Source organism: Callorhinus ursinus, unplaced genomic scaffold (genome assembly GCF_003265705.2).
Source record: "Callorhinus ursinus isolate GAN/ISIS: 27379988/994484 unplaced genomic scaffold, GSC_fseal_2.0 scaffold24, whole genome shotgun sequence".
NCBI classification, from domain to species: domain Eukaryota; kingdom Metazoa; phylum Chordata; class Mammalia; order Carnivora; family Otariidae; genus Callorhinus; species Callorhinus ursinus.
This window is the reverse complement of record NW_027397086.1, coordinates 16033002-16056060: the sequence shown is the minus strand read 5'-3', so window position 1 is coordinate 16056060 and position 23059 is coordinate 16033002. Positions and strand designations below refer to the sequence as shown.

Genomic DNA, 23059 nt, shown 5'->3' with positions numbered 1-23059 from the left:
GTCCACTCTCCTCCCCATTCCCCAGACCGAGAAACTGAGACCCAGCGAGGGGCCGGCACCCGCCCGCGACCCACCGCGAGCCCCTCCCCGCGCCTCACCTGCTGGCTGTCGCCGCGCGCCGGTGGTTTCCTGGAGTTGAGCGGCAAACAAAGGCCTCCAATCCCGGCGCGGGGCGGGGCGGTGACTTTTTGCTTAATCCCCGAGGCGGGCCCGTGACGGGCGGGGAGGGCCCCGGGAGGCGGGGCCTCGGGAAGCTCCACCAATCACAGAGAGGCGGCCGCCGGCGGCCCGCCCCCAGGGACTCCGACTCGGCCCCAGCGCTGAAAAGCTCACATCTGGGAGGTTCGTGTCTCTCCTGGAACCCGCCCCGGTGCATAAAGGAGCCTGGGGCCCAGAGCTAGGACGTTTGTGCAAGGTCGCATGGAGCCACAGTGAGGAAGAAACCACAAACGTTCGTTGCTGAAACGGACTGCCCCGTAACAGTAGTAAGAATCTTAATAATAAACTTTTCTTGAGCTCCTATGGGTCAAGAACTGTTGTAAGCTCTACCTATGCTCTGTCCTCTCCTGTGAGGTACGTAGGTACTGGCGCTACCCTCCAAGTCTGTTCTAGTCCTAAGCACCATTAGCAAGCGGGCAAACCCAGGCCTCCAGAGGGACAAGAACTTGCCCGGAGTGCCGCGGGGAGTGCAGAACAGAAATGATCCGTTGTCCGCTGGCCGCTCACCCTGAAGGAAGGCGGTGTAAAGTGTCAACCTGACCTCGGCTCCCGCCCCAGTTCTGCCACTGAACTTCAGGTAAATGGGATTCCCTAAGGCCAGCCTCACAGAGCTGCTGAGGGGAGGGATATAATAAACACAGCGCCAAGCCCAAAAGAAAGTCATCAATGGCACTCACTTCAAGAGCTCCTCCACCAACCCTATTTCACAAGGGGGGTTGATAGGCCCCAAGACAGGAAGACTTTTCCCCCAGGGACCCGCGTCCCATTGTGTTGCAGCTAGTTCTCTATCCTCCTGGCAGAACGCTCTTCCCCTTCCCCAGGGGGCCCGAGGCTCCTACAGGCACCCAGTAATAATCACAGGGGCACTTCTGTGCCCTGGAAGTGTCATCTGTACCAGCAGCAAACATTTTAGCAAATCCTTATAATAACATCATGGTGTTTTGGGTACTTTTTGAGTTTATTCTCACCGGGCCAGAGGGCCCTTGGTTCACCATCACCATCCTCCCGACTGCCATGGTCTTCCTGGGCCTGACTCTGAGCCTGGTGTCGGGGGCCCATGCCCAGCATCCCAACCTCCATCAGAGGCAAGTAGCCGTGGCCCCACTCCATTTATTTCCTGGGGTGGTTGTTACAAATTATCACCAGTTCAGGGCTTCAAACAGCACTCATTTGTTCTCTTACAAAGAGAGGTCGAAGTCCAAAGTCAGTCTGTCCTCATGATGTCAGGAGGGCAGGTTCCTTCTGCAGGCTCTGAGGGGAGAATCTCTTTCCCTGACTTTTTCAGCATCTAGTAGCCGCCTGTATTCCCGGTCTGGTAGGTCCCTCCCTCCATCTTCAGAGCACATCCCAACCTCCACTTCCTTACCGGCAACACCAACACCGTTCCCTCCTCCCATCAAGTCTCCCTCTGTCTCCCTCTTATAAAGACCCTTGGGATTACAGGGGGCCCGCCCACAAAATCCAGCTCAACCTCCCCAACTAAATGCCTTAATCCCATAGGCCAAGTCCCTTCGCCACAAAAGGGAACATCCACACATTGAAGGAACCTGGATACCTTTGAGGTCATTATTCAGCTTACCATGCCCATTTTCCCCGATGGGGAATTTGGGCCTTGAAAAGTGAGATCACTGGCCCCCCGACCACGAAGGATTTGACATCTGATGCCAGGAGATCTGGGGCCTGACAGCCAGGTGGGAGTTATTCCCTGCAGGGGTGTTAGGACTGGGGAGGGGCATACAGAGTTCCTGCAGGAGAGACTGGGGTTTCAGAGATACTGGCCGCTTCAGAGGTCAAGTGGAATCCCAGGCCCTGGCCTCAGGTCGTCTCCTTGGGCTGGGGAGAGGGCAGGGGCAGCTAAAAGCAAGATCTGGTGCAGGTCTGTGGAATCAGCTGCCCTAACCCACCTCCGGCTGACCTCTGAACACAGGGCTGGACAAAGCAGGACTTCTGAGAGCCTTCTTGTCCCAGAGAAACCCTGGGGTTGAAGGAAATGGGCCCTGGGGCTGTGTAGAAGACCATTTTTTGCCCCCCTCCCTTCCCTGCACCCCCCCCCCATGTGTTTTTGCCTCTAACAGCCCCCGCCCTTGGCTCCTGGAAGAGCTTGGCCTGCACAGGCGAAGAATGGGAATGTGATTGGGCATTTACTGCCTCTCTCCCCCTTCCCCTTCCCGGGCCTTACCCAAAGACTGACAGCACAAAAGCCCTGTCCCCTTGCCCTGAGTGGGGACGGCTCTGGGCTCAGTTAGACTCCAGAGCCCCCTGGGGGATCAGGCTGCAGCCACCCTCCAGGGACTTTGCCTGAAAACCCCCCCCGCTTGGCTTCCTCCCTTTCCCCCTCCAGATTTCCCCACTCCCTCACTGGTCCACGGTGGGAGTGTTGCCTTCATGAATCACCTGCATACGGATCCTCATCACAGAGTCTGATTCTGGGATCCCCCCCGCGAAGGCAGGCCACCTCCCTCGGTCTGAAAACCTCCGTGCACATTGTGCATTTGGTCCCACAACACACCTGTGTGTTTTAATTTAAAAGTATTTTCTGTGAACAACCTTCAAGTAAGGTGCTCCAAGACGTGGGTGTGGCTCAGGGCCCCCCCCCACCGCATACCTGCTGTGTGTCCCACATGGAGCCGTGGGGGGCAGGGGGAGAGGCCGGTGGCTTGTGTTGCTCTGTTCTACCCCCCCTTCCTCAGGTGGAGCAGTCAAAACCCCAGCCACAAAGGCAGGCCACACAGCACGCTGGACCCTAACCCTGTTCAGGTTTCTTTATTGAAAAATTAAAGACATAGCTCTGTATATAAATACACTGACATCACTGGTCCCCTGCAAGGCCTCTGGGTTAGGCTAGGGGCGGGGTGGGAAGCTGGGGTCTTGGGGTCCCCAGGGGTGAGGAGAGGGAAATAAATAATAAATACTATGGGGGGATAAGGAGCCAGGAAGAATGGGGGTATGAATGGGGGGGGGGTGCTTGATGCTTATTTGTGGCACTATAGGTCCTTCGAGATGCCCCCTGGGCTGGGGGCCGTGTCCACGAATTCTCATGTGGCCTCACTCCACATAAAGGCTCAGACATCTGGAGGATGGGCCAGGTCCTAGCTGGCGGGGGAACGGGGACCAGTGTCCCTCCCCTACCCAGGGGAACAGGCCCTGGCAGGCCTCAGGTGGACTTTCTCTCCTTCCTGACACCCACTGCTTATACTGAGCGCCTACTGTGTACCCCAGGCATGGCACCGGATCCCAACCTGACCTTCTGTTTGCCTCCCCCGGCTTTCTTCTCCTGGTTCTGGGCCAGTGGGCCGGGAAAGAGTCGGGGGATGTCTTCTTGCTCCCTGGCTATGCAGCCCCGGCCCTCAAGGAGCTTAATAGTGCCAGGAGGGAGGAGGGACCGGGGCCGGGGACTGGGCAGCAGTGGGAGGCCTCCGGGCCTCAGCCTCTAGAGCATCACATTGAACTCGGTGACCAGAAAGTCGACGTAGTCTCGCTCCTTGGTCTTGAAGGCCTCTGCAATGATGCGCGCCGCCTCCCGATGCTCCTTGCCCCGAAGTGTCAGCCCGTTCACTTCCAGGATCACGTGGCCCACCTTGAGCTGCCCACAGTTGTGGGCTGAACCACCTCGCTGCGGGGGCGAGACACAGGGCAGGGGTACTCGAGGCAGCTGAGGGCGAGGCCGGCCTGCCTTAAACACCCACCGGGTCAGGCCCAACACCGCCAAGCAGGCTACAATCTGGGTGTCCACTGCCCTGATGAGGAAAACAGGCTCAGGGAGGGCAAAGGGCCTGGGTCTGCCTTTGGCGGCCGGGTCATCCCCGGGGAGTGGGGGGGGGGGGGGTCTGTGGCAGAACCCTGGGGATGCTGAGAGAGGGGCCCTCAGGGGGAGGGAGAGATGGTCGAGTGGAGCCCACGGAGGTACCTGAATCGTGACGATCCGAGGCAGGGGCTGACGGGTGTTGGCGCCACCCTCGATGGCAATGCCCAGGGTGGCCGCACTTTTCTTCACGCGGACCAGGGTGGACGTGGGCTCCAGGAGTCCAGGCTGCGGGTGTGAGCAAGGAGACCAGTGCCAGAGTCCTTCTCAGTGGGCAGGCCTGGCTGGGGGGGAGTGGGGGAGGGGGCTGGACTGGCCATGACATGCCACTGGGTCCAAAGGGCTCAGACTCCGACCCTGGGCTGGGAGCGCCAGTATGCGAGCACTAAGCTAAGAACTGGTGTTCCCAGCTCTCTAATTGCTACAAAAGCCCCCGAGGCTCCGGAGGTTAAGGGGAAGGCCGGAGGCTGCCTGGTGGTGGTACTGGGACTCGGACCCAGGCCTGACTGCCTTAGCCAGCATGCCAACTCAGACCTGAGCTGGAAGACTCCCAAGACCAACTTTTAGTGCTTGGCTTGTCAACGTCAGTGGCCAAAGTGGGACCTCAACTGGGCCTCCGGACTCCTGATCCAGTGTTCGCTCTGGGGACCCACATCCCTCCAGTGGATGGGCGCTCACTTCCCCCCCCCGTGGTGGTCACTTGTCAAGCTGAACCCTGCTCAGGGACCTCCCGTTCCCCACCCGGGGCTGCACTCCCGTCAGCCCTCTGCATCTCCTCCTGCCCCGCTCACCGGTTTGGCGGCCCCCTCTGTGGGCCTCTCGTCCTGAGGTGGCTCCTTGCTACTCCTACTCTTGGTGGGTGCCATCTGTCTGCCTCGGCCCGGGGCGCTGGCTTCTGCCTCACCGGCGTCCACACCGCTGTCCTCGCTCAGGGTCTGCCCGCTGTCCGAGAGCTGGGAGAGTGTGGAGCCTGCTGGTGGGGGGAACGGGAGGAGAGTGGGGCTTTATACTGCTGGGGGTCAGGGAGGGTTTCCTGGAGGAGGTGATGGAGCTGCAGGCTGGAAGGCTGTGGGGATTCCCCAGGCATGGACTAGGGAGATATGAAGGGATCACCGGGCTGGAGGGCGGCGAGACCCCCCACCACTGAGATCTGCCCTTCCACTCGGGGCTGGCCCCAAGGCTGCCAAGACTTCTGCTCCGACCACCCAGTGCTCGGCCCACGGCACAATGAGGAAAACAGAGGTCAGGAGGCAAACCCAGCCTGCAGATGTGGGTTATTTTTTTTTTTTCTTTAACTTGCACAATGCTGTCAAATTTTAATGATGAACCAACACATTCAAATTAGGGTATTTCACATAAAAAAAAATTTCTAGCTTCTCAATAAAACAAGGGAAGGTTTGTCATGCCTGGTCTGTACCCTCCACAACGCCACTGGCCTGAGCTGACTGGTGGGCACATACCCTCATTCACCAGTCAAACCCCAGCTGCATCGCTGTGTGTGTGATGGCTGGGGCCCTGAATCCGAGACAGTCTAGAGACTAGCAGGTCAGGTCTGAATCCTCTCTGCCCAGCTCGAGCAACCCCAGGTGAGTTACATAGCTTCTCCGAGCCTCCTTGGTTTTGTTCCAACATAGGAGCAATGATGCCCATCTAGTAGCATTATCATACGGACTTAATTAGATACGATGTATAGAGTGAAGCCTGCAAGAGAACAGACTTGCGCTAGACTGCTCCACAGTTAACTTTCTGTGACTCCGCTTTTTCATCTGTAAAATGGGGACAACAGCACCAGCCTCACAGGGCTGCTGAGAGGGTTAGGCGACTTGCTAATAGAGGCAGGGCCCCTAGAACAGTATCTGGTGCCCAGGAAACCCTGCACAACGGACAGCTTTTATTATCGTGTGTTGGGCTCAGGGCCAGGTGATACCTCCGGTTTGTCTCATCACATCCTGCCTGCTGTCCCCTTAGCTGCCTTCCCTCGCCGAGCTCCTGAGCCCAGGGACCCTGCGCTCTGCATCCTAGTCTACCCACCGTTTGGCATACAGCAGGCACTCAGTTCACAGCCCCTGGCCTGGCCTGCCACCTTCCCTGGCCATGGCCGAACCTATACATCACGTTAGCCACAAGATGGCAGCAGAATCCAGCAAAATGCATCCACCTTGCTAAGGGGAGGGAGGCAATCTAGAGCCAGATCTAGGGCCTGCCAAGGTTTCGAACTTTCTGCGAGGGAAACACCAGCCTTATACTGCTGTCCACCTCCTCAGCTGGACACCCTCTGGAAACTCTGGGGCCGCAGCCTCGTCCCAGGTGTCTGCAAGGCCAAGCCTGCACTCTGACCCTGAAGCCCCCCGGATCTGGAGACCTCTGGGGGTCCAGGGACAGTACTTTCCATACCCGCCTTTCCCCCAGCCCTCACCTTGTGCCATGTCCTGGGGACAGAGATCACAGAGGCCAACCCTGTCCTCAAGGAGCCCAGTGTCACTGGGGAGATGGAGACTGCGGGGTGGCCAGGACTGGGGGCGCTGGAGGAGGAGCCCAACCCTCCCAGAGACCCGGCGGGGCTGTCACCGAATCTCCGTCCCACGGCTTGTCCATGGCCACACAATTCTTAAGTGGCAGAGCTAGGGCTCACACCCGCGTCCACACGGGCTCAGGACCCTGTTTCCAGGGCACTCTGACCCTGCGCACCCTTCCACTCTAACTATGCGGATGGGCAGATCCGCCTGGAGCAGCCTGGATGGTCCCCAGGACCACTCAGGGGGCACCCCGAGCCCAGCCCCCGCGGGGGCGGCCAGTACTCACTGCGGGCCTGGGGCAGCGCCCTCACTTCGTTCACGTCCGGCTCGCTGTCGGGCCGGTGCACCTCCACCATGACGAAGTGCTGGTTTGTGCCCGTGTCTGGCCGGCAGGAGGGAGAGGGTGGCGGGAGGCAGCCCCCCGCCAGCATGGCCTCTGCAGGGGGGCTTTTCAGGTGCGGGGGCGACTGGACTCGCGGGAAGGGGCCGATGGGGTGCTGGCTGACCAGGGCCAGGTGGGCGTCCAGCGGCCTCTTGGAGCCGGGCTTGGCAGGGGGCACAGAGGCATGGATAGGGGAGGAGGGCGAGTCTTGTGCTGAGGCGGCCCCCGGGGCAGGCACGGTGCCCGCCGGTGGGCTGCGGTTCCTGGGGGCCAAGAAGACGATGCCCGAGTGGGAAGACGCGGAGGACGGTGGCTGGAGGTCCTCTTTCCCTGGCTTCCTTGGCTGCGAGGGCGGCCCGTTGTGGCCTTGGGCCAGAGGCGGTGCGGGGGGCGGCGGCTTGTAGCTCGGCAGCGCCTCAGAGGTGGCCTTGACCTCGTCCTGCCAAAAGACCCAACAGGAGTGGAAGGAGTCAGAGCCCATTGCGGCTGGTCGAGAGGAGTCCCGAGACGCGCAGGCCGCGGCTGGAATGCTGTCCTGCTCTCCCAGCTCTTGGCCACGCTGCTCTGAATAATGAAACACCCCAATGGAAAACTGCTCCCCCCATCTCGGCAGCTGATAAGCGTCGGCATCTTGGCGCACGTCTCCCGGGATGGCAACGTTACCTGTGGGAACTGAAGTTCTTGGCATCAGCCAGGCCTTGTCACAGGCAACAAGACTTAATTAGAGGTGGATGCAGAGAATGGGAAAAGGAAAAACAAAAACAAAACAGAAAAAGCATTTTTCTGGCTTTTCTTTCGGGAGGATTATCGTGGCTCCTAGACACAGGAGATGTGCGGGGCTGGAGGAGAGAGAACGGACGGAAGGGGACAGTCACATGGGCTCGGGGGCTGTGTGGCCCTGGGCAAGGCACAGAGCCTCTCGGAACGCCTCTCTGGGCAGTGGGGAACCCTGCCCCTGCACAGCGGGGGTGTGGGGGTGTGAGGAGCCCCGTGCGTCACGGGTCTGCAGGTGCCTGCCGCCCAGCAGGTGCACGGTGAGCAGCAGGTGCCTGCCGCCCAGCAGGTGCACGGTGAGCAGCAGGTGCCTGCCGCCCAGCAGGTGCACGGTGAGCAGCGGCGGCGGAGACGGCCATTGCCATTTCCCCACTGCCTAGGCCAACACCCAGCAATTGAAAGCTCTGACATCAGAGCAGGCACTGTCCCATATGCTTTACTTGAATGGACTTATTTACCCCTGGCCACAAACTGTGGGGCGGGTACGCTATTACTGTCCCCATGTTACAGAGGGGAAAACTGAGGCACCGGGAGGTTAAGAAACTTGCCCGAAGTCACACCGTCAGCGGCGGAGGTGGGGTATGAACCCAGGCAGCTGGCTCCAGAGTCCAGGTCATCCAGAAGTTATTTGGGTCAGAATCACAGTGATGCTGCCCAGGCCGTGGATGTGCACACGGGGGTCCAAGGTCACATTTAACTTCCATTTCCTTTGGGGTGTGGTCATATGGCCTCTCCCGAGGGTTCACACACTCCGTGTGTCAGTTATGATAACATTCAGATAACATACCAAAAGTAGCACCTACTCGGCAAACAAACAGCCTGGCTCCCTGCCTGAAATCCCCAGAAGGAGCTGAGAGTAGTCCTGGCTCCCGCCGCCGGAGAGGGCTGAGCAACGCCCTTGTGCACAGGCCTGGGGCCGGGTCTGATGGCCTCTGTCCCCTCCCCGTGGCTCTCACTGAGGAAGCAGCCCCCCAGGGCCTCAGGTAGACCAGGGAGGGCAAAACTCAGGGAAAGAGCCAGAGAGGGCCTTACCAGGGAAACATCTGGGAGGGCGTTCATATTGCCCTGGACAGCCTCACCAGTTTCCTCTAGGTCCAGAGTGTTCTAGAAACAAAGAAAGCAATCTGAGCAAATATAAACTGAGAGGGAGAAAAAGCAGTTTTGCCCTCTGAGGTACCACAATCCATGATGGGCCCCGTGACACCTTCTTGTGGTTTCTGCTTGTCCTGACATGCCCCGCTCTTGGGAAATTTACACATTAAAATTAATGTCAATTTTCCTGCCGGTCGTTTTGAAATCAAATTTTCTTTGAGGCTTTCCAGGCCTCCCCTGAACTATCTGTGGGGTGGCTCTGGCCTGGGCTGGGAACTCCCAAAGCTGGGCCCCAGGTGCCACGCTCCACACACTCAGAGCCTTCCAAAATCCAAAGGTGCTCGCAGACAGAAGCCCAGGAAGGTGTGACAATGGCAGGATGCCAGTGAGAGGTAGAGTCTCTCTCTTTTTTAATTTTAATGGTTTTAATTGTGAGGCAGGTGGTTAAGGTTTAACCACACCTTATTTTGCAAAAATGCCCATTTTTTGCTTCCTTCTCTAACTCACCGGAAGCCTCACGCTCCCTCAAGTGACACTGAGCTGCCGTTAGGTCATTTGCAGGCCATCCCTGGGAGGCTGAGCAGCACCCCTCTCTAAAGTAGCTCTCTTGAGGCCTCAGGGGAGCCATTTCTCCACCCCACAGAGCCCAGGATGGCAACGAGCCTCTGCCACCGACACCTGGCTCACGTCTCAAGTGCAGCCATCAATGCTGGACTGATGAGGGCCTGGGGCCGCAGAGGAGGTGAGGGGCCACCCCTGCCTTCAGGAGCCTAGAGGAAGTGGGTTCGACACAAGCAAGCAAGGAGGGGCCTGTGCACAGAGCAAGGAGTTACAGGCATATAAGCAGCTGGGGAGGGGGTATCAAGGAAGGCTTCCTGGAGTAGGGAGCATGGCTTAAAGTTGATTCTTGTGGGCGAGTTGGGCAAAGGAGGGAATGATGGTGTTTCAGAGGGTAGGGCATGCATAAAGCAGGAAGGAGGTATGAGAATCTTCGAGCTGTTTCACATGACTCAAGCATGGAGCTGCTGGGACTTGAGGCTGAGGGCAGTGGGTTGCCATGGCGACGTGGTCACTATGTCTTCTATGAAGATTCCCTTTACTCACTTCCTCTCCAGCCACACGGGAATAATGCAGGCACGTCAGGGCCTTCACACTGGCTGTCCCCTCTGCCTGGAACATGCTTCCACTCAGCTATCCACAAGGCACACTCCGTTGTTACCTCCTTCAAGACCTTCCCCAAATATCACCTCCTCCAAGAAGTCTACCCTGACGACCCCACCTAAAATCGCAACCCCTACCCCCCCGCCCTGCTTTATTTTTCTCCTTTACACTGATCACGTTCTTCACCCAACCGCGAGGATGTAATTCTTGAAACATGAGTCAGATAGTATCTCTCCCCAGCTCCTAACCCTCCAGGGTCTTTCCATTTTCCCTGGAGAAAATTCCAAAGTCTGCACTCATTGTGCCTCGTGATGGGGCCTTTTCTTGCTACTCCTCCAACAGCATGGGATGGTTCCTACCCCAGGGCCTTGGCGCTCACTGCTCTCCCTGCCCCCACAGACTCATTCCCTCACTTCATTTAGCTCTGACCTCAGTGAGGCCTTCCTGGACTAGCCCTGTCTAAAACAGCACCCCTCCACAGCCCCACACCCCGTCTAACCCCTGACCCTGCTCCACTTTTCTGTATAAGATTTACCACCACCTGAGGTTTTATTATTGATTTGCTTCTTGTTTGTCTCTCCTATTAGGATAAAAACTCCTCAAAGGCAGGACTTGTGACCACCTGGTCCCTACTCTATCCTCAGCGTTTAGGACTGTGGCTGCTTGATAAATATTTACTAAGTAAATGAATCTGTGAATGAATCGATGGGTGAATGAATCCATCAGTCACTCAGGCTGGCATGGAGGAAGCCCCAGCAGGCAGAGAATTAGGCAAGGCAGTTACTGCAGACCATCGTGGAGAGCAGTCATGGTGGCGTGGATTAGGGTGAAGGCAGTCAGTGGCGATGGAGGGGTCCCCTGATGCCACACTCCCTGGGACATAGGCTGCCAGGTCACTCCACACTGATCCCCATCGCGAATGATGTTCCTGGAGCCTTGAACATCCTGGGCAGGCAAAGGGCACGTAATCACAAAGACCAGTCATGGGAACCCTCCTACCCTCCTGGCTTAGAGCCTTTTGTACCCAGGCCTCTTCATCTGGTCCCGTGATGTCAGGCTGGGACACCTGCCTCATTTTACCAACAAAGCTGAGGCTTCCATGCAAACCTCAGCATCCCGACTGTCTCCAACACCATCCCCTGTACACCGGCTCACGGGAAGGTGCTGCTGGCAGCCTCAGGGATGCAAAGACAGGAGAGGATCCTCGGGAGGGGGAGTGATAGGGCTGCCCTCCCATGCACTGAGTAAGTGGCACCACTCCTGGCTTCTCTGAGATCACCCCCAGCTCCGCCACTCACAGCCAGGGGATGGAGGGCAAATCCCTGGTCCGCTCCATGCTGGTTTCCTCCTCTGCAGAATGGGCTCACGGCAGTCCCTCTCGCATGGGCCTGACGTATTAACACATAAGGAGCGCTCAGGCAGCAGGCGCCTCTGCCATACTCAGATGCAGCCACTGCCGCCTGTCCCTGGGTTCAACCTGCAGGCACCCAGGGGCCTCAGGTGACAGTCCACGGTGGGCCCAAAGACATGGCATTCTGTCCTGTTCTGGTAGATTCAGAGCTTTGGGCACTCGTTTAGTCAACAAGCATTTATCAGGCAGCCCTGGCTCACGGGGGTAAATGATGGGCAGGTCACTGTGTCCCCAACACCCTGCAGAGGGCCATGCACACAGCAGGTGCCCACACACTGTTGTTCAGGATCACTGATGTGGCCGACAGTGGCAACTGGGCCCCTGGAAGAGAGAGAGGAAGGATCCAGAGCCCTGATGACACAAGCATGTCTTTGCCACAGACCACAGAGCAGGTGTGACTTTCTCTTAGAGGTACAGCAGAGAACTAACCACCAACTGGGGAGCACCAGGTCCTTGGCCGGGCATTTTACTTACATGATCTCATTTGGTTCTCCATAGGAGGCAGGCCCTGGCATCCTCCCTGGTTCACAGCTTTTACATTTAAGCTCAGAGAGGGAAGTGACCTGTCCAAGACCACACAGACATTCTACAGTGGATCAGGTTTCTAACCCGGGTGGGGATGGCCCCAAAGCCTGTGCAGCACTACCCTGACCCCAGAATTAGATAGGGCCCCGATATCGTAGGAACCAGAAGGCCCTGGGAGTCAGCCCCTTGCTGACCCGAAACGATATAGCCATCACTGGCCCCTGGCCTCAGCCCGTCCTTGCTATTAATAGCATCCTGGAGCCAACTCAGAAGGCAGGGATGGAAAGTCTGGAGGGTGAGGAGGGAGGGGCGGGGATAAATATCCAGCCCTGGGAGGAAGGCCTGAAGTGGAGCAAACAGCAGACGGGTCAGAGCCCGGCCCTGCCAGACTCCATCTGCCAGATCCAGACGCTCAGGAGCCCCAAGTCCCCGAGCCATGTTCCTTGTGCATCTGAAATAGCTACAGACAGCAGGCTAAGAACCCTGGGGATGCGTCAGCAGAAACGCTCGAGGAACAGGCTTCGAGAGGAGGATCAAGGTCAGAGCTCATGCAGGAGCCAGCCTGTGCATCCTGGCCTCCTCATAGCGCACTCCCTCAACACACACACAAGCTGGCTGCTTGGGGCACCCCTCTTCCTTCACTCACTGAGGCCAGAGACTGGCTGAGGGTTTAGACTCAGTGGCTCAATTAGTCCTGCTAGAGGGGGCCCTTCATCCGTTCTACAGCTGAGGTCACTGAGGCTCAGAAAGGGAAGGCCACCTGCCCAAGGTCACACAGCAAGGATGAGGCGGGAAGCAGAGCCGTATTCAAGGTCTGACTCTGTTATTCAGACTGCTTGCCACAAGAGCCAGGACGCCCTCAGGACCAGCTGCTCCCTCCATCTCCTTCCTCCTCAAATCAGTGATGGTTCAGAAAATTCCCTTCCTCTCAGAGAAAAAAAACTTCTTTTTGTCTGAGCTGGCCCAGTCTGGGCCTGGATATCGCAGGAGTCTGGTCTGAGGGAACTATGGGGCCAAAATAAAATGAAATGATGGAGGGCAGCCACCCATGCTGACCTCTGCCAGGGGGACTCGTGATTCTGGAAGCGGTGATGCTTCCAGGTGATTGCTGGTCCAGATGTCACCTCAGCAAAACGAGGCCCTCCTCGTCCTTCCCCCCTGCTCCAGCCCAATTCCCTGGTATCTCCTCCTTCATCCCCTCATTACACAGGGAAGGCTCTTATATAAAGGTGCTATTTTCAGCTCTTTGTTCTTCTGGCTTCTTTACTCTGATGTCAGGACAACAGGCTCCCCTCCAACTCTGCCCCTAAATGCACCAGAGGCCTGACGCTAGGGGGCCTCCCCCCTCTGTAGATGGGAAATGGAGACCCTGAGTCACAGAAGTTCCTGGAAGGTCATTACGGGGCTGAGATCTCTGCCCGAGGCCAGGTGGAGGGACAGAGGAGGGGAAAGCAGAGAGGGGCGTGCGAGTGAGAGAAGGAAGACAGGAGGGGGAGATAGGGAGGAAAGAGGAAAGAGCTAGAGCTGGGGGACAGAACCATCACCCCAGGAAGGCCCAGGCAGGGGAGGGGAGCAGCTAGGCAGAGCCAGAGTCCTGGCATCCCTGGGGGGAGGGGGCAGTGGGGCTGCCTGGAGAGAAGGGGACAGGGCTGGGACCCAGAGGATCGTGGAGCCAGACCCTGGGCTGACGGCCACGCTAGTGGAGACAGGGGGGCCCCTGCTCCCGGGCTCCCCAAGCCCGGGGGCGGGGCCGGAAGTCTGGAAGCTCCCAGGGAAGGGCAGAGGGGTGGACCAGGAGAGAGAGGGTCCCCAAACAGAGGGCTGAACCCACACTCGCTGGCGTGGCCGAGACCATGGGAACTGCCCCGGCTCCTGGCTGGCTCTGGGCACTTCTACCCGCTGTCCGCTCCTGCCATCATATTTGCTCACCAAAGCACAGAAGTCCCTCGTAGGCCTGTGCGGCGCAGACAGACTGCGCTACCTTCTGCCCCCGTGCGCCTCCCTCCCAGTGGTCTCAGGAAAAGGACTTCCTTCAGTGGACGGAGCGCATGACCCAGAATCTCCAGGTCAGGGCTGGAAGGGCCGTCTCAGGACAGGCGCAGGAGAGCAGGGCTCCAGGGGGGACTGCCGTGACCCAAGAACCCAGCTGAGGGAAAACACTGCCCCCCTCTTTTCGTGAACCTCCAGCCCATACGTGACATTTCCTTCCTTATAAACGGAGGCGACACCGCCCGGCAGAATCGGCAGCGCTGGAAACACGGTCGCCGGCTGAAGTCCCAGGTCTTTCCCATCACATCCCGGCTGCGGCGGATGCCACCAAACCCCACTTGGGCTCAGCCCGGCTTCACAGGAACAGCCTCGCTGACCCAGCCAGACCTTGCCACCGTGCGGGCTCGTCAGGAAGCGCCCGGTTTCCAGTCGGCTTGGTATTCCGAAAACGGCGTTCTGTTATACGATTTGGGGTTTTTTTGGTAACCCTTATGTATTTTCTTTTAAACACTTAAGACTGTTCTTTTGAGAAGGGGTGCCAGGGCTTGCCAGCCTGCCAGAGGGGGTTCACGGCACAGGAAAGGTAAAGACCCCCATCTTAGGTCAATGCCTAGTCTGACCCCTGTTTTATTAACACGGAGAGTGCAGGCTCCGGAGGAGCAGGGCTGGCTGGCCTCCCGGGACTTGGTTCCCTTTGCCGGAAACAGCTTCCAGCACTCCCCCAAATCCCCACACGGGGAGGCAGATGCGCCGCAAAGGGCTGGCGGGGAGGACTGCTGCTTATTTCAGACACCCCGAGGCTCACCGAAGCCTCTGAGGAATTTATATGGTTCTGAGGATGTGGGGCGCTCGTGCCGAAGCCTCTTAGGGGGGAATGGGCTGTTCTACTCAAGCAGAAAAATGAACTCCAGCCGTGCTGTGCCCCAATCTGGGCACCAAGCAGCTTCCCGGGACAGGGGCTGCAGGGCCAGTCTGCCCGACGACAGACCTGCATGCCCGGACCGCGGCAGTGGCCCCGCCGAGTCACCCCATCCACCCGCGCCCCTGAGCTCTCTCCACACACAGGGGAAGCATCTTAAAAGATGCAGACAAGATCATGTCACTTCCTGCCTGAAGACCCTCAGTGGCATTCCACGGTTTCAGGATTAATGCCCGAGTCCCCGGTGCCTCCTGCTACTAAACCCGCACCCTCTCCCTTTCACCCCTGGCATTCTGGCCCTCCTGACCTCCCACAGTTCCTTCCAGGGTCCACAAACCTTGAGCTCAGGGCCTTTGCATATGCCGATCTGCCCCCCTCAGCTCCTTGCCTTGTGGATTGCCCGGTTGATGCCAATGACTTCAGATCTCAGCTCAAGCATCTCCTCCCTGACGGCCTGCGTTGGTCAGGGCCCGAGTCCTCGACCCACTTCTCAGGGCGTGAATTATGTAGGTGATTTGATCTGAGGCTGCCCCCCCGACAGGACTTGCTAAGCTTCCTGGCAGCAGGTGCAGTCATCTCAGAGCCCGGGATGAGGGGTGGGGGTGGTTGGGGTGCTCAGTGAGTGCTTGTCACAGGACTGGCTGATGAATGAGTCAACAGTTGGGCTCCTTCCTGCTCCCCCACTGCGGGAGGGCTCACCCAGCAAAGGACTCTCTAAACCCATCCAGTCACAGCACAGGAGGTGGGAAAAGGTCCTCTGATCGTCTGCTCCCTGTTTCTGGGAAGAGCTACCTTCACTAGGGGTCGCTGCAGCCGGAAGGGCCTGAGGCAGGCCTGAGTTTCTCCACCCTCCTTTCGCTGCAGATTTTTTCCTCCTCAGATGAGGAGGAAAGCGTAGAGGCCATAGGGGAGCAAAGCGCTGACAGCCATGCTGGGCCAGCACCCACTTCTCACCTTACAGCCTGGGGACAGGGACAGTAAGGCTTCTAGAGGCAGGGCCCGGGCCCAGCATCCTTTGGTGGGCCCAGGGAGCCCCTTTCCAGACACACGAGAGGCTTGGAGTGAAACCTCTCAATTCCAGGTGGAAAGGGGCTGAGGTGAAGGTGGGGCCGTCCCAGCTGCCACCCCTGACCTCAACGGCACCTGCTTCGTAGTTACAAGGCTGGCCTTGGCCTCTACAACCCCCTTTCCCCCACAATCCTCTGCAGCGCCCTATGCCAGCCTTTAGAGTATCAGAAGAATAGGCTCCCAAGTACTCCACGCCTGCAAGTCCACTCCCGAGCTCACTGAATTTTCACAACAATCCACAGATGACTGGTCTTATCGGCTAGTGTAAAGATGTGGAAACTGAGGCTCCAAAAGCTTCAGTCACCTGCCCAAGGTGACATGGCTAGCACCTGGGGAGAGCCAGCCCCGGTCTGCGGGACTCCCCAGCCTGTGCACTTAAGCCCCTCTGCCCCCGGCTGGCTTGTACCACATGAAGAACTCAAGAAATGGCAGGCAGACCTTGCTTCTGCTAAGCTCTCCCGGCTGACATCCAAATGGGAGGGGAATGACATTGTTTGGAGGCAGGAAAAATTCCCAGGGCTGGCTCTCTTTAGACAAATAGAAAAGAAACACAATTTGTCAATGGCAGAAGGCTGCATCTGATCTCCTCTGATCGATTTTGTCTGGTTTAAGGGAAAACGGCTGCAGAATGAGCGACGTTTAACAACTGCAATTTCTAACTGCACAGCGTGGCCCGCAGAATTTGGGCTAAATGGAAACTGGCTCCATTTGGGGCCACCGTCTGGGGCATCTGGATCACGTGAGCCAGCTGCCTGCCGCTCTGCCGGTCCGAACGCCAGAGCAAAGGACATTCTCCTACCATGTAGGAGGTAGACTGTTAGAAGGCTGGGATGTTAGAAGATAATCCTGAGTAGCCAGGGCGGGCGGATTCATTTCAGTTTCTGCTCCACACTTCCTGGGCCCCAACTCACTTCCGGAGCCTGGGCAGGCACTGGGCATACAGATGGGAGAAAGACGTGGTCCCTGCCTGGTCCCCGGTCCCTCCTGTTCACCAGGGAAAACAAACCCAAGAAGAGGTGAGAGCCAGGTGACAGGCGTTTGAACAGAGACAGGAAAGCAGGTGAGCTCCATGAGGGACAAGATTTGGGTCACAAGAAAGAAATGCTTTGGGTTATTGTCCATCCAGATTTGGGGGTCCAGCATCATTGCAGTGAAAGCTCACGGACACGTGCTGGGGTCGCAGACCAGTGCCTGGCACTTGGTGGTGAGCAGATAAACACCGAATCCTGACTCCACCACTCACTAGTTGAGTGACCTGGACCAAGTCGCTTCTCTCTCTGACTTTGGTTTTCTTCTCCGTGCAGTGGGGATAGTGGCGGTACCTGCCACTCCTAGCTACTGGGAAAGTCAAAGAAGATACAACTGGAAAGCATTATCAAAATGGCACGAAGAACTCTCGACAAACGCCGACAACGATGATTATTAAGAAAGGCCCCAGTTGTTCCTATGGGCCAGGCTCTGGGCCAGACACTAGGGACTGGAGGGTCATTGGTGCCTCTAGACACAATCGATGCTGTGGACAGGGGGAAGTAGCCAGCCAGGCTGGTACACATTATTAGAATATAATGAGACAAGAGTCAGGACAATGGGACACCCAGGGGGCTAGAGGAGCATAGGGAAGTCAGAGAATCAGGGAAGCCTTCTGGGAAGGGGTGGCATATGAGCGTAGGGTTGATGCACACGTAGGAGACAGCCAGGCCACGTGAAGTGGGAAAGAGAACACTCCAGACAGTGTTTATAGCTTATGAAAAGACAAGAGGTCTCTCAACAGCTTCATCTTACAGATCCTAAAACTGAGCTGAGAGAGGTAAAATCCCTTTCCGCGGTCACACAGCAAGGAAGTGGCAGGGCTGGGGGTTAAGCGCAGCTGAGGAAACCTGATGGACTGGCCAACAGGAGAGACAGTGAGCACCAAGAAGCATCCCAGTTCCCACCAGGGCTAGGCGCAGACATAAGTGGGTGGCAGGAAGGCCACGGCCCCCTACCGCCACCCCGGCCAACGGACTCCCACGGCCCTGCCCGGCAGGAAGGACGGTACCTCCATCAGGTCTATAAGCCACAGCAGCCGCTCCTGGGGAGGAAGGGCGGGCAAAAGGCAAAAAGAAAAATACATTGAATAAATATTAGGGATGGGGTGGGCGTAACAGCCACCCCCTCTGCCAAACATGCACGCATGCACACACACAGAGAAAGGCAAAATGAACACAATTCTCTAAGATCCCTTTTCTGTTTCCTCTAGACGCTTGGGGCGAGCATAAAGGAGGGATGAAGTAAAGGTCTTGTTGCCACAACTAGCCGTCCTTCATGATAACTGCCTCCTTGAAGGAAAGCCTGGGTCTTGCCAGCAGGCGCGGCTGGGATCGTCACTCCCATTTGGCAGATGGAAAAATGGAGGCCCGGGGAAGAGAAGTGACTTGTCCAAGGTCACACCTGCTAATGGAAGGCAGAGCCTGAAGGAGGACCTTGTTCAGAAGACTGGGTGAGAGAAAACCTGCATTACAGAGAGGCCCAAGCCTTATGCCGGCAGCGAAGCTCTGAGTCTGAGGGGTGGAGCCCCAGACTGTGCGTGTGAGGGTGCTAGAGGCAGGAAAAGAGTGAAGGAGGGTAGCAGAGCCTCAACCCAGTGCTTTCCAGAAGCCTCCGAGTGTCTGCAAGGCCCCGGCTGCAAATCCTCAAGGGCGTTTTCTCCAGCCAGGTTCGGGGAAGTCAGTGAGAGCAGAGGCTTCACCTGCCCTCAGGGTCTGGACGGTATTTCTGGAATGCTGGTGCCAATAGGCAGGTTACTCCTCATTTAATTCTCCCAACAAGCTGGGCATAGCAGCATCGCTGCCCAAGTGCAAGTGGGGAAACTGAGGCACTGACCAGTGAGGCATAGGGCCGAGACTGGTGGGGGCCAGCACTTCTCGGGTTTGGGGGAGACCCCTGGGCTGGGCAAGGTCACGGCAGACGGGCGCTGGTCTGGACATAATCATTACCCTGACTGCCATCAGAGCCTCAGGCAAAGACTGTGGGCCATTCTACTCATGGGGAAACTGAGGCCCAGAGAAGCCAGGGGTTAAACCTAAAGGTCCTGCCTCCCAGGCTAAAACACACCCCATCCCCCCAACTGGATCTCTCATCCCCGATTCTAAAGGGACCTGCAATCCCCCAGGTCTCAGAGTAGTGGCTCATGGCTCCTGAAGCCCCACATGGGCATTACCAAGGCCAATCTCAGTGGAGCCGGGCCCAGAGAGAACTGACCCCTTTGGGCCAGGTCCCTGCAACCCAAGTCAGCTCACCACCTGCGTGCCACATCAGAGCATGTGCACAGAGCCAAACACGCAGCCTCAGGTGGGGAACGCCCTCTTCCCTGCCCCAGAAGTGACCTGCTCGTCCCGAAGCATGACATTGCCTCTATTGCAGCCACAGCCAGAGCCCTAGAGGACTGCCTGGCAGCTGCCCGCCCCCCACACCCCAGGCGGTGACAAGGACTCCTGGGGAGGAAGGTGACTCAGAATGGTAGGGGTGGAAGGCAGAGGCATAGAAGTGCCCCAGAAACTCAGATCCCAGAGCTAAGAAGAAAGCAAAGCAGACGGCAAAGGAAAGGGCGCTGCCCCAAGGCTGTCTCCTGCTGGTCGCGACTCATCTGTGCCCACTAACCACCAGCCTACAACCGTGGACGTCACCACAGCCCCGGAGCTCTGCTCCTCCCGCAGGACGACTAACTGTATCTGTCCCAAGTCTACTGAGATTCCACCTGTAAGATCGCCCAATTCAGCATCTGGGAGCAGCAGGGCTTGAGAAATGCGGCTTTCCCCCGCCCTTTCCACAGGAGAGTGGTGATGAGTGATCTAAAGACAGGAAAGGAGAGCATGAGCCACGCCAGCTCTCCTGACCTCCAGCCCCGGCTCTTCCTGCCACACGGACGGGGATAACCGGTTCCCATACCAAGCAGCAAGGCATTTCCTTTGCTCCTTCCTTGCAAAGGTCTCCTGGGGTTAATGAGCCTCTGAGAATCCAGGGGGCAAAACAGGATGGACCGCGTGGGGAGGCTGGTGAGGTTGGGAGAAAGTCAGGGTGGGCTCCAAAGACAAGAGGGTGTGTCTCGGCTAAGAGCCCATCACAATGACCCCCATGAAGGCGCGGCCATGGTTTCTGGTGGGATCCTGCTACGGACTGTTAACTATGTTTTCTTTTGTCCTCATTACCTGTGTTTTCACCCTTCTCCCTGAGCCTGCCCCCCCCCCCCCACTCCCCCCTCCACCACCCCTCCCCGGCAGACTGCGAGCCCAAGAGGCAGGGCCACATCTGTCTTGGTCACTAGCTGTCTCCCAGTGCCTTGCTGGGCACACATCAGGCCTGCAAGGCTGATGGGGTTTTTCTAAGGGAAGAATCTGAAGCTCAGAAAGGCCAGGAACAGAGCTGGTAAGGGGTGGGGCTGAGAGTCACACCTAGATCCATCTCACTGCAAAGCCACGATCTGGACGCCCCACCCCCCTGGCCATCAAGCCAGGGATGAGGCAGGGGCAGCTCACCCTGGCCGAGCTCACGGTGGTGGAGGTGCCATGGCTGCCTGTGGATGAGCCCGTGTCGCTGTAGGAGACCATGGAGTACGTGTCCCCGGCCCTGGGGCCCAGGGGCTGCCGTGCCTTCATGGACTCTATCTCCCGTCTCAGCACCAGGTGGTCAAAGTGGTCCAGGTCTTGGGGGGAGATGGCGCCTCTCACCTCAGACAGGAGCGAGAACTGGGGATGGGGACAGACAGGACACTCAGGGGGACCCATCCCCCTGCTACTCCAAATGACCCGTGTGCAAATTTGAGCCCTGGCCTCTCCCTCCTTAACCCGCTGTGCCTCCCCACTGTCCTAGGAGAAGTCCAAGCACCACGGCCTGGACGCTGGGCCAGCCTCATCTGCCACCGGCTTCCCTCTCACCTCACTGGCATCTTAGCAAGCACGCACAACACGCCAGGAAGCCCGCGGCTGTCCCTCCCACCTGGAACGCCCTTCCCTACTTCTCTCCAAATCGCGTTTCGTCTGTTAAACCTCCCCACACGCAACCACTCCCCAGGGGGTTTAATCACGTCTTCCTTTATGCAGCTTCTGGACCCCAGACCTCCTCTAGAGCGGGGTTCTCAAAGCTGGCAGCACCTGGGGGCTTGGGGCAGGCTCCCATCCACAGATGTGTGTGGAGTTAACCAGCCGGGGGCAGGGCCCGGGCATTGCTTTTGAAGAGCAATCCAGATGATTCTAAATGTATGCTCAGCATCAACAGCTACTTCGTTGGGGCCTGCATCACAAAGGACTTTAACTGACTATTTCTCCAGGAGTCTGTGGGCTGCCTTCCCTGGGACAAGGGGCCACCTCGGTCACTAGTCTCTGCCCAGGGCCGTTTCCGCCTGATTTCTTTGCCGGTTCTCAGGAAAGGAGTGGGGGACAGAGGGAGGCAGGGAGGAGGCAGAGCCCTCGGGAGCCGCTGCCTTGCCGGAGGAGGGGCTCCGGTCACCTTGGCGTGGGTGTTGAGCAGCTCAAACAGGGCCATGACGAGGGCCGCCACAGAGATGCTGCCGCCGCGGTACTCCTCCAGGTAGTAGGCCATGGTGGCGCGCTCCTGTTCGGTCAGCAGGTGGCGCGCCTTCTCCTCCAGCAGCAGGCGTGTCTGGTTCCCCAGGCTGCTCAGGGTCACCTGGGAGCCCACTGGCCCCTTGTAGAATCCCAGCTGAAAGACAGGAAGACAGGGGGCTGGGAATTCTGGACAGCTCTGGGGCCACGTGGCCAGGCCACGCCAGTGACCACAGTGCGGGGGCGGGGGGGCGGTCCTCTGTGGCCTCGGCCTACACGGTGCACCCGCGGGAGACGTTACAGGTCCGTTCTCAAGACTGTGCAGCCTCGTGCGGTTGCAAAGGGCTTCATGCCCTACACAGCACTGGTCCATGTCATCTCATCAGATGCTGTAACTGTTCAGAGTTGAGCGGTTTTATTATGGTTTCCAATTTATTCTCCGGGTTTCAGGAGCTCCCTCGGTAAATCGGGGATGATGTCAACTTGACTTCCGAGATAGAGCGCAGATGTGCCTACAGCCCCTTCCCCTCCCCGCCACTGCCCCTGGCATCATCCAGAGCTGTGGCTAAGATGCCATCGGTGTCCCCTCTTATCTCCTCTGTCTCCCCCATCACCTACGCAGAGCTGGGGAGATGATCTTGTAAAAACAGACATCTCCTCGTCTTGCTCCCCTGCTTAAGCCCTTCCATGGTATCCCACTATTTTGAGTTAGAAGCCAAACCTCTTAGGCGGCCCACAGAGCCCCGTGTGATCCAGTGACCGGGCTTGGTGTCACTCTGTTCCCACCTCCTGCTCGCTCACTACACCCCCTTGTGCTCTCCTTGCCACCGCGGGGCTCTGGCACGGGCTGCGCCCTCCGACTAGACCATCTTGTTCTGCCCCTGCACCAGACTCCAATGTGGCTACTTCTATTTAACATTCAGTGCACAGCCCAAGCATTGTGTCACCAACTCAGAGAGCCTTCGCCCTCCCCTCTGCCTCTCACCCCGCCTAAATCAGATGTCCCATCTGTTCCTCTCTCTCATGGCCAGCCAGCACCTGGCCCGATGGCACCAAACATCTTCTGTGATCAGGTATATGGGCAGGTTTATTTTTCTGTGTGTCTCCTTCACTTGGTATAATCTCTGTGAGGGCAGGGATCTGATTGGTTCTGTTCAGCGCCATCCTCCCTGGGGCCTGGGGTGTCGCCCAGAACCTGGTGGCGCTCACAGACGTGTGCGGATTGGAGGATGGACGGACAGTCAGCGGACTGCCCAGATGAAATGAGAGCATGCATGTGGATGGCTGCACACCCTGCCAGGCCTGGAGCAACCCCTCCCCCACCAAGGGATGCACGAAGAAGCCAAAGATAGCCATGGATGGGGAGCACCCTACCTTGTTTGTCCCTTCTGTGGGAAGATCCCCAGGAAACCTATGGAGAAAGACAAAATGTGTTCAGCTGCCTGACTGAGCAGTTAGGACAGGCACAAGCAAGCGAGAGGCTGATTTGGAGCGGGAGGAGAGAGCCCTGGCCTCCACCTGCTGGGACTGCTCAAGGGGACGTGACCCCCTGGATAGCTGAGCAGCTCTGACCTCCCAATCGACCCTGTGGGCAGCGCTTCTCAACCGGTGCAAGGTGGACTCCTGACTCGTTTCCAACCCTACAGGACCAGGCAGGTAAC

The 23059-nt window shown here is 58.0% G+C and overlaps 2 protein-coding genes and 1 long non-coding RNA gene across 7 annotated transcripts in view; 1 reads left to right on the top strand and 2 right to left on the bottom strand.

Moving 5' to 3' along the window:
* The window catches only part of AKNA (AT-hook transcription factor), a 52796-nt gene extending 52627 nt beyond the window's left edge, over positions 1 to 169 (bottom strand). The window contains exon 1 of the mRNA XM_025888701.2: positions 99 to 169. The gene's annotated coding sequence lies outside the window, so the exon portion shown is untranslated. The remainder of the gene's footprint in view (positions 1 to 98) is intronic.
* A 432-nt stretch (positions 170 to 601) lies between these two features.
* Positions 602 to 2673, top strand: LOC141369962 (uncharacterized). The gene is made up of 3 exons (XR_012373568.1): positions 602 to 796; positions 1720 to 1838; positions 2561 to 2673. It is a non-coding gene; the product is annotated as an uncharacterized lncRNA (long non-coding RNA).
* A 293-nt stretch (positions 2674 to 2966) lies between these two features.
* WHRN (whirlin) overlaps positions 2967 to 23059 on the bottom strand; it is a 95968-nt gene continuing 75875 nt past the window's right edge. The window contains exons 5-13 of one of the 5 annotated variants that reach the window (XM_025888707.2): positions 22773 to 22809; positions 21343 to 21555; positions 20373 to 20582; positions 17897 to 17929; positions 8726 to 8797; positions 6824 to 7358; positions 4813 to 4994; positions 4127 to 4249; positions 2967 to 3832 (exon numbers count right to left, since the gene is read on the bottom strand). In XM_025888707.2, the coding sequence (XP_025744492.2) occupies positions 3650 to 3832; positions 4127 to 4249; positions 4813 to 4994; positions 6824 to 7358; positions 8726 to 8797; positions 17897 to 17929; positions 20373 to 20582; positions 21343 to 21555; positions 22773 to 22809 (1588 nt within the window). In that variant the 3' untranslated portion in view covers positions 2967 to 3649. The remainder of the gene's footprint in view (positions 3833 to 4126; positions 4250 to 4812; positions 4995 to 6823; positions 7359 to 8725; positions 8798 to 17896; positions 17930 to 20372; positions 20583 to 21342; positions 21556 to 22772; positions 22810 to 23059) is intronic. The other 4 variants (XM_025888708.2, XM_025888709.2, XM_025888710.2 and 1 more) reach the window with 4 other exon arrangements.